At 50.4% G+C, this 10,504-nt stretch overlaps 1 protein-coding gene across 4 annotated transcripts in view; it reads left to right on the plus strand.

The window, feature by feature from the left end:
• Nucleotides 1–10,048, plus strand: part of LOC123584281 (B2 bradykinin receptor-like) — a 53,296-nt gene extending 43,248 nt beyond the window's left edge. For 2 of the 4 annotated variants that reach the window (XM_045451994.1, XM_045451993.1), the window contains exons 2-3: nucleotides 1,001–1,183; nucleotides 8,490–10,048. In XM_045451994.1, coding sequence (XP_045307950.1) covers nucleotides 8,500–9,561 — 1,062 coding nt within the window. In that variant the 5' untranslated portion in view covers nucleotides 1,001–1,183; nucleotides 8,490–8,499 and the 3' untranslated portion in view covers nucleotides 9,562–10,048. The remainder of the gene's footprint in view (nucleotides 1–1,000; nucleotides 1,184–8,489) is intronic. The other 2 variants (XM_045451995.1, XM_045451992.1) reach the window with 2 other exon arrangements.
• Nucleotides 10,049–10,504: the final 456 nt, after the last annotated feature.

Below are 10,504 nucleotides of genomic sequence, written 5' to 3' on the forward strand. Positions count from 1 at the left end.
TTTTCTGCCCCAGACACGTTGGGTTCAAGGTGACATCAAAAGGGGACATGGAGGGGCCCCCGGGGTGGCTCAGTCGGTTAAACGTGCGACTTCAGCTCAGGTCATGATCTCCTGGTTTGTGGGTTCGAGCCCCGTGTCGGGCTTTGTGTTGACAGCTCGGAGCCTGGAGCCTGCTTTGGATTCTATCTCATTCTCTCTCTGCCCCTCCCCTGCTCATTCTCTGTCTCTCTCTGTCTCTCAAAAATAAATAAATGCAAAAAAAAAAAAATTCTTTTTAAAGAGGGGACGTGGGGCATCCAAGAGGCAGGACCCGGGTGTGGGGAGGGCTGGGGCCCTGAGATTTGGGGATGACCTTTCCAGAAGCCACAATTCAAGCCCCAGGCATGGATGCATTCTCCTGCATTTAGGGAGGGAGTTCGAAGCGTCTTAATTTTTAAGAGGGAGGGTTAGGAGCATTTCAGTTACAGGATCTTGAGGCCAGACACTCAAAGAAAGCCAGAAATTTCTTACTGTCTGAACAGGAGGTCTTGAGCAGTTCAATTGGTTATGTGCAGACAAATAGGCTTCAGAGCTGCTGGGGAAGATGAGGAAAAGTGTATCTGATCACATTTAGTTCTGGACGTTGCAGGAGTCAGTTTTTTTCCTAGCTCACTGTTTGTTTAATGGGGTCCACACTAATGGATTCTTGGCCGTGTGTCCTTGAGGACTGAAACTCAAAAGGGACGTTGAAGTCAGCTCCCACAAAAGCTGAGGTTTTGTAGCAAACCTCAGGCATGTGGGACCCCGTGGTGAACGGGGCACAGTCATTACTCAATGTCCACTGAGGCTCGAAGGGACTGGATGATGCCAGAATATGGTTTAAGGGCATATTGGCCAACATACTTTTTTTTGGCAGAGTCACTGGTCTCCCCAGATGTCTCCAAAGTAAAGAGGGGGGCTGGGAGCTGAATACTCTCTTGCCAGCCTTAGAGTACAGAGCAATTTTCCTTTTAAACCCCAGCTTGCTTCTTCCATCGAAAGACTCACTTTCTCGGCAATCCCTCCAGTGACCTCATTGGAGAGGAGGTTGGGCAATTTAAGGCCATCGCGTTTCCACGGTAGTCCTCAGCCCAGAAAACACCTCCGAAGGCAGCTCTCGCCATCAGAAAACCCAGACGAAGTTGCGAGCTTTTTCATCCCCTGAGTAAGTAAACAGCCGTCTCTTTTTTTTCCTTTTATGAGAGCAAGGTGTAAGAGGAGATTCACATCTCGGTAGAAAAAACAAACAAAGAAAGCTTCCTCTTACAATGAAATACTGGCAGGATTTTCTGTTTTCTTTAAGTGTATGTTTTGTTTTTTGTTTTAAACGTAATTCTAAATCAGTGGGAGAGATTGTATTCTGTGCCTGTTTCAGGGGTTAGTTGCTTTTCCAGCAGAAAAAGAGGAGAGCGTCTGGACTAGCTCACGGAGGTCCCAGAAATTCTTTCTTGACATCAAGACTGTATGAAACACGTAGAGGCTGAATAATACAGCCCCTAATGAGCTATGTGTGGACTCTGACCAGTTTCAATCTACGAATTTTGATTTATAAAAATCAAATCGGTCTTCCCAGGATTGCTTGCAAGATTTCATAAGGCCAATAAATTGGTTGGGTTCTTTGTGGCTTGAAAATCGCATCTTAATTATGTGACTGAGTTGAGATTCATTCATCTCTGTGTCTGCATTTCAAATGCCTTTATCTCACCTCACTTTTGAAATTGAAATGAATTCCACGAGGCCCAATCCGTTGAAGAAAGTGGTCTCCCGAGTAGCACATGCCAGGGTTGAAATATGCAAACTCAGAAAATATCATGTAGAAATTACAGAATCATCTTCTCTAGCAGGCCTGCCCAACATCACCTCTACGTTTTTCAAATAAGATCGAGTATTACCGATACTATCAATAGCTGCTGTTTATTGAGCACCTACTATGTGCCAGGCAGATATCAGAGCTAAAACTAAGAACTGGTGAAGGAAGGGTCTCCTTTCTGTCCGACGTCATGTAAACACAGACAACAGCTGGTAAAGACAAACCCTTTCAAAATGAGCCCAGCTTGAGCAGACGTGCTGTGTCCGTGGGGGGCCCACAGACACAGCCGGGTCCACTGGGACGGAGGGCAGTGTCTGCTAAACCAACCAGATTCGAGCTGAAGTCAGAGGTCTCGGCTGGTGGCTTGGGAGGCAGCCCCTGATTCCCTAGGGAGGGCGAAATTCCCTGAATTTCCTCTGGCTGCCGTTAACAAATCAGCACGACCTTAGTGGCTTAAAACAACACAAATTTATTATTCTGGAAGTCAGATGTTCAAAATCAGTCGCACTGGGCTAACGTCAAGGTGTTAGAAGGGCTGTGTTCCTTCTGGAGACTCCAAGGGAGAATCCTTGCTTTTTCCAGCTTCTTTTTAAAAATTAAAAAAAAAAAAAAATCTTTTTTAACGTTTATTTATCTTTGAGAGACAGAGAGCGCAAGCGGGAAGGGGCAGAGAGAGAGGGAGACACAGAATCTGAAGCAGACTCCAGGCTCCGAGCTGTCAGTACAGAGCCCAACATGGGGCTTGAACTCAGGAACTGTGAGATCATGACCTGAGCCGAAGTCAGACGCTTAACCAACTGAGCCACCCAGGCACCCCTATTTTTAAAATATTTTAATGTTTATTTATTTTTGAAAGAGAGAGACAGACAGAGACAGAACATGAGCAGGGCAGGGGCAGAGAGAGAAGGAGACACAGGATCCAAAGCAGGCCCCAGGCTCTGAGCTGTCAGCACAGAGCCTGACGCGGGGCTCAAACCCACAAACCGTGAGAGCTTGACCTGAGCAGAAACCAAGAGTCGAGCGCGTAACCGAGGGAGCCACCCAGGCGCCCCCGACTAGAAGGTATTTAGTTAAGAAAATGTCCTTGCTGTAAGTGCCGAGGTACCTGCTAATCTCTGAGCAAATTTTGCCAAGCAGAGGCTATTCTCAGGTCTGACTCTTTACATACAAAATCACGTAACTCTTTTAGCCCACGTATGTTCACAGGTGATGCCTTTATGCCCTAGTTCAGAGTGGCTTTCAACAAATATTTTTACCAGGTAATATTTTTACTCTACAAATAAGTTGTAGTTACTTCCCCTTTTTGAACGTTTTGTGAAACTTAGAGCCTGCGCATTGTAGGTTTTCTCAATTTCGTCTCATTTGTGGTACGGAATATGAATTTACCCAAGTGAAAAGATTCTTCCCACAAACTGAGATATTCCAAAGCTCACTACAGAGATTTAAAATCAAATCTTGTGTGCCACCGAGCTCGCCTTCTTTAAACATTTTTCCCCTTTTGCAATAAATGTCCTTTATTTTCTGCATAATGCCTTCATTTTCAAGGTAATTACAGTCTGCTAAAAGCGTAAAAGCAGGTGTTTTGGTGCTCCATTCTTTGAGTAACTTGATTACAGATATCCAATTGATTTGGAACAAAATTCAAACAAAATTTAGAGTTCCGCTTTAACAAACAGCTTAGTAACATTTCCGGGCATTTAGGCGCAAGGTCCCCTAAAAGTGATTGATGATGGGGCGGCAAAGAAAGGAAATACGTGCTCTAGGGTTTTTTTTTTTTTTTTTTTTTTTAATTCATCGTCGACCTTATTACAAAAGGCTTGTGGTTCTGTAACCCTGTGTACCCATCTTTAGATTTTCTAAACTTTGTCAACTCTAACCTCCATTTTAACTGGTAGAATATTGAGGGGTGCCTGGGTGGCTCAGTCGGTTAAGTGTCCGACTTCGGCTCAGGTCATGATCTCGCAATTGGTGAGTTTAAGCCCCACATCGGGCTCTGTGCTGACAGCTCGGAGCCTGGAGCCTGCTTCAGATTCTGTGTCTCCCTCTCTCTCTGCCCCTCCCCCGCTCATGCTCTGTCTCTCTCACTCTCAAAAATAAATAACATTAAAAAAGAATTAATTGGTAGGATCCTGAAACTTATTCATATGCAATTGCAAACGGTGTGTGCACCAGTGGCCTCTTCAAAGTACATTTCTGTTCCACTGCTCTCTTATTTTCGAAAGAACATCGCTGTTACCATGACACCACACCCCAGCAAAATCTGTATTTGTATTATCATCACAAAAATATAACTCTAGTTCCAACGTAAACAACTGAAACTGAATTTAGAATAGCGTCCCCCAGAAGTCGTTGTTCCAGTCGCCCAGATGAAACTTCCAGAAGTTTTGCTTTGAGTCCGTGAATTGGATCATGTTTGGAACTGACTGATTTTTTTCTAGTGGAAGAATCAGAAGATACCGATAGCATTTTCCCTGTGTGGGGAGTTGTTATGAAGCGGACCCATGATCAGCTGTCATTTCCACTGTTACGTGTGCAGGAGATAAACTGGAACCAAAAATGAGCTGAATTAATTGGCAGAATAGTAGCTTGGTCTGAATGGAAAATCCACGCTTCCCAGAGCGACCTGTAACAATGCCTTCTGCAGCTACGTGGGTGCAATCGGTGTCTTAGGGCAGATCTTTTAAAATTACTAACTTCTGGGGCGCCTGGGTGGCTCAGTCGGTTGAGCATCCGACTTCAGCTCAGGTCATGATCTCACGGTTCGTGGATTCGAGCCCCTCATCAGGCTCTGTGCTGATAGCTCAGAGCCTGGAACCTGCTTTGGAATCTGTGTCTCCCTCCCTCTCTCTCTCTCTCTCAGCCCCTCCCCTGCTCACACTCTGTCTCTCAAAAATAAAATACACGGTTTAAAAAATTAAAATTACTAACTTCTGCAGTAGCAGCTTTGGGTCTTAGGTTTTCTTGTGGTTGGTGAAATCGCCACAGAGCCCTGCCTAGTGATGTAAATAAACATCAACAGTCTGTGCAACTTGCAAATTTGTTGCCAACTTCCTTGAGAAACAGGAGCTCAGTACTTAACATCCTCCTGAAACTTTCATCTTTTAGCTCATCAAGGCCAAAAGGGCATATTGCAAATTTTTAAAGTGTTTCCAGGGTAAAAAAAAAAAAAAAAAAAAAAAAAAAAAAAAAAAAAAAAAAATTCCACAAAGAAAAATAAATAAATAAAACGATTCCCAAATAACCAGATAAATATTTAGCTGTGGATTTACAGCACAAGAGTGTCTCGACTCTTCCGTATGCACTCGGTCAGAGTTCTCCATGCCACAGATACTCCACAGCCACCAGCCCTTAATCCCCCGTGTATCCCACTGACCTCCCCACTCGTGGCCAAGCAGTTCGTTCTCCCCTCTGTCTACATTCTCCCTCGGTGGTTTCGTCCACTCTTGGACGTCCACTATGTCAGCTCTTGTCACTGAATACCAGACTTGAATATGTAGTCGCTGGAAATCCCCACTTGATGTCCCCACTTGATACTTCAACCTTGAACCTTGACATGTCCGAGAGCCAACTCCTGATCTCCCCGCCGCCAAACCCTGCCCCATCTTCACACTGCCGTCTCCATCTCAGCTGATGGCAACGTCATATGTCCGGGTGCTCTGGACAAAAATCTTGGCATCATCCGAGCCTTCCTCTCTCCCCACCTGTATCCGACTGAAAATCATGGCGGCACTACCTTCAATATAAAATCCAGAAACCGATGCCATCTCACCATTCCCCCTGCTTACCACCCCCGTGCTACAATTTTATTCAGTATGTTTACTGTTGTGGGCTCTCTCCTCCCACGAGGCTGGAAGCCTCCTGAGGGGCCTTTGCTAGTTTGATTCACTGCTCTGTCTGAAATACCTAGAACAGTGCCAGGTACATAGTAGGTGCTCGATAAATACTGGTTCAGTAGACAAATGCATGGAGGAACTGGTAAATTACACCTCGGTGTGAATGGCACAGCGTGTGAGTTACACATAGCATCCAAACTCGAAAGTCATCATGTCCTCGGTTGAGGAAAGTCGTGCTCAGGGACATCAAGCGATTGCTCAAGGTCACCCAGCCAAGAATGGTTCACAAGCTGCTCGCTGTGTGAATGGGGATCATACGGGTCTCCTGAGTCAGCTGTGGCAGGTGCCCATAAATCCACGAGTGCAGGATGTGATCCCTTCTTTCCGTGGGGTTCCAGAGGGCGGCGGGACTCAGTCTGCTTGCTTCCCACCATATCCCTCCCCCACTGAAACTCCGCGTGGGCATTTGGGAGGCAGGCCTGCTGTGTGGCTGGGACTGTGGCCTTTCGGGTCAGCACAGGGCTCCCAGGACAGGCTGTTCACTTCCGAGCCTGGCTTCCTCATCTACCGACTGGGAGCCAAACATGCAGCAGAATCGAGGAGACAGAGGCCCGGCCTCTGGAATCAGACTGTGCCGGGCTGAATTCCCTCTCTACTCCAGCCCCCTGTGCGACTGTGGACGAGTGATCAGTCCCTCCGCGCCCCGTTTTCTGAGCAAATGTAGATGATGAGGCTCTTACCCCCACAGGGCTGCTGGGAACATTAAATGAAAAAGTACTTCAATGTCAAACTCTCCGAATGGTGTCTGGCTTAGAAATCATCTCATCAATGTTAGCTGCTTCATTAACATCGTTGTCCTGCTGGTAATTTGCAAGCCCGGCTTCTCGTGCTGGAACCCTCCCACCGTTGTCCCTACCCCGTCCACCCCACTGGTCTGGGACCCAATGGACGGACACCCCCGCTGTCTGCACCTCTCGCTAGCACTTCCTGATTCTTTCTTAGGTCCTCGCCCACTGTCTCCATGTCTGCATCGCCTCTGGACGGTGAGCACCTTCAGGCTGGGGGCTGGGTCCTTTCCCTGGCAAGGTGCTGGCACAGAGCGGGTGCTCTTTGATGTCCGACAAAGAGCGAACGATAATAATCTGGCTGTTAATAAGACCGAGTGCTTCCTCTAGACCAGGTGACCGTGCCAAGCTCTCCATAGACCCTGTCCCTGGTCCTCACCACGGTTACACGAGAGGGATACGACTAGCTTTGCCTTTCGAGGGATACGACACTAGCTTTGCCTTTCGAGGGATACGACCAGCTTTGCCTTTCGAGGGATACGACCAGCTTTGCCTTTCGAGGGATACGACCAGCTTTGCCTTTCGAGGGATATGACACTAGCTTTGCCTTTCGAGGGATACGACCAGCTTTGCCTTTCGAGGGATACGACCAGCTTTGCCTTTCGAGGGATACGACACTAGCTTTGCCTTTCGAGGGATCGACACTAGCTTTGCCTTTCGAGGGATACGACCAGCTTTGCCTTTCGAGGGATACGACACTAGCTTTGCCTTTCGAGGGATACGACACTAGCTTTGCCTTTCGAGGGATACGACACTAGCTTTGCCTTTCGAGGGATACGACCAGCTTTGCCTTTCGAGGGATACGACCAGCTTTGCCTTTCGAGGGATACGACCAGCTTTGCCTTTCGAGGGATACGACACTAGCTTTGCCTTTCGAGGGATACGACCAGCTTTGCCTTTCGAGGGATACGACCAGCTTTGCCTTTCGAGGGATACGACACTAGCTTTGCCTTTCGAGGGATACGACCAGCTTTGCCTTTCGAGGGATACGACACTAGCTTTGCCTTTCGAGGGATACGACCAGCTTTGCCTTTCGAGGGATACGACCAGCTTTGCCTTTCGAGGGATACGACACTAGCTTTGCCTTTCGAGGGATACGACACTAGCTTTGCCTTTCGAGGGATACGACCAGCTTTGCCTTTCGAGGGATACGACCAGCTTTGCCTTTCGAGGGATACGACACTAGCTTTGCCTTTCGAGGGATACGACCAGCTTTGCCTTTCGAGGGATACGACACTAGCTTTGCCTTTCGAGGGATACGACACTAGCTTTGCCTTTCGAGGGATACGACACTAGCTTTGCCTTTCGAGGGATACGACACTAGCTTTGCCTTTCGAGGGATACGACCAGCTTTGCCTTTCGAGGGATACGACACTAGCTTTGCCTTTCGAGGGATACGACACTAGCTTTGCCTTTCGAGGGATACGACCAGCTTTGCCTTTCGAGGGATACGACCAGCTTTGCCTTTCGAGGGATACGACACTAGCTTTGCCTTTCGAGGGATACGACCAGCTTTGCCTTTCGAGGGATACGACCAGCTTTGCCTTTCGAGGGATACGACACTAGCTTTGCCTTTCGAGGGATACGACACTAGCTTTGCCTTTCGAGGGATACGACCAGCTTTGCCTTTTGAGGGATACGACCAGCTTTGCCTTTCGAGGGATACGACTAGCTTTGCCTTTCGAAAAGGGAACTAAAAGTTAGCGGGTCTCAGTGGCTCACTCCAAGTGGCCGCGCTCGGAATTGGACTCGGCGTTCAGAGCCCTAGTCTTTTCCTACGTCCCAAGGGGCGGCGAACTTTTCCCCAAAGGGAACAGACTATCGCCCGTTCTGCAAGCCACAGCCTCGGCCGATACGTAAGTGAACAGGTGCGGCCGCGGGCCGAGACAGCTTTCTTGTCCAAAGCTGGCGGCGGGCTGGATCCGGGCCTCGGGTTGTGGCTGGCCGCCTCCCCCAGGTGATGCCGCATGCTGGTGGTTGCAGGTCGCCGCGGATGGCGTCCCGGACCCTCCCGGAGCTCCTGTCCCTGAACCGGAGCCAGCCCCCGCCCGCAAACGCCACGTCCTGTGACGACGCTCGGGAGGCCTGGGACCTGCTGTACAGACTGCTGCCGGCATTCGTCCTCGCCATCTGCGCCTGCGGCCTGCTGGGAAACCTGCTTGTGCTGTCCGTCTTCCTCCTGCCCCGGCGGCGCCTGAACGTGGCGCAAATCTACCTGGCCAACCTGGCCGCCTCCGACCTGGTGTTCGTCCTGGGCCTGCCCTTCTGGGCGGAGAACATCTCGAACCGTTTCCGCTGGCCTTTCGGAGCCCTCCTCTGCCGCGTCGTCAACGGGGTCATCAAGGCCAACTTATTCACCAGCATCTTCCTGGTGGTGGCCATCAGCCAGGACCGCTACCGGGTGCTGGTGCACCCCATGGCCAGCCGGAGGCGGGGGCGCAGGCGGCGAGCGTGGGCCACCTGCGTGCTCATCTGGACGGCGGGGGGCCTCCTGAGCATCCCCACGTTCCTGTTCCGTTCCCTCGCCGCCGTGCCGGAACTGAGCGACACCCGCGCCTGCGTGCTGCTGCACCCGCCCGGGGCCTGGCACTTCGCACGGATGGTGGAGTTGAACGTGCTGGGCTTCCTCCTGCCGCTGCTGGCCATCGTCTTCTACAACTGCCAGATCCTGGCCTCCCTGCGAGGGCGCGCGGAGGTGGGCGGCACGCGGAGAGGGGGCTCCACGGATGGCAAGACCGCGGGGCTCCTCCTCACGCTCGTGGCTGCCTTCCTGGTGTGCTGGACCCCCTACCACTTCTTTGCCTTCCTGGACTTCCTGTTTCAGGTGCAGGCCGTCCGCGGCTGCTTCTGGGAGAAGTTCATAGACCTGGGCCTGCAGTACGCCAACTTCTTCGCCTTCACCAACAGCTGCCTGAACCCGGTGATTTACGTCTTCGTGGGCCGGCTCTTCAAGACCAAGGTGCGGGAGCTTTGTAAACAGTGCGTCCCTAGGAGTCTTCGTCCCGTGTGCCCGGCCCAGCGGAAAGACATCCTCCAACTTTTCTGGCAGAAGTAAACCGGCGGGGAGTCACGAAGCTTGGCTTCCGGATCCGCGATTTCGGACATCGGGAAGTCCTGTTGTGGTCGGCTGGGACAGTGAGCCCCCCCGAATGGCCAGGACCCAGTCCCTGGGGACCGTGGGTGTGATTCGGGTGGGAGGACTTTGCACGTGTGATGGAGCCATGGATCTCGAGAGGGGGAGATTATAGGGGACGGTCTGGGTGGGCCCAACGGAGCCACAAAGGTCCTTGTAAAAGGGCAGCGGCAATGTCAGGGTCAGAGAAAGCCACATGACAGCAGGATCAGAGGCTGGAGTGTCGTGAGGAGCCCCGAGCCATTGCTGGCACCCGCTGAAGGCCGGAGAAGGGAAAGGAGACGCATCCTCCCCTCAAGCTTCCAGAAGGCGCCAGCCCTGTAGACACCCGACTTTAGCCCAAGGAGACGGACTTCGGATGTCTGGCTTCTGGATCCATAAGGCAATAAAGTCGTGTTGTTTTAAGTCATCCAGTTGGTGGTAATTTGCTACAGCAGCCATAGGAAACTCATACAAGTTTCCGGTGAGGGTCTCTTGTCACATTTCCACTTGCCCGCCCAAAATTTTCTCTGCTGACGGCTAGGCATGCAGAGATGATACGGCTAGGGGTCCTAACCCCAAGGAACTTGCAGAAATAGAGTATAAAAAAAGAAAACAAGAGGGGCGCCTGAGTGGCTCAGGCGGTTAAGTGTCCAACTTCAGCTCAGGTCACGATCTCACAGTCCGTGAGTTCGAGCCCCGCGTCGGGCCCTGTGCTGACAGCTCAGAGCCTGGAGCCTCTGCTTTGGATTCTGTGTCTCCCTCTCTCTCTGACCTCCCCCGCTCACATGCTGTCTCCCTCTATCTCTCTCTCTCTCAAAAATGAATAAACATTTTTAAAAAATAAAAAATAAGAATTAGGAGGTAACACAAAGCAGGGTAACTT

Source organism: Leopardus geoffroyi, chromosome B3, assembly GCF_018350155.1.
Source record: "Leopardus geoffroyi isolate Oge1 chromosome B3, O.geoffroyi_Oge1_pat1.0, whole genome shotgun sequence".
Taxonomy (NCBI): Eukaryota; Metazoa; Chordata; class Mammalia; order Carnivora; family Felidae; genus Leopardus; species Leopardus geoffroyi.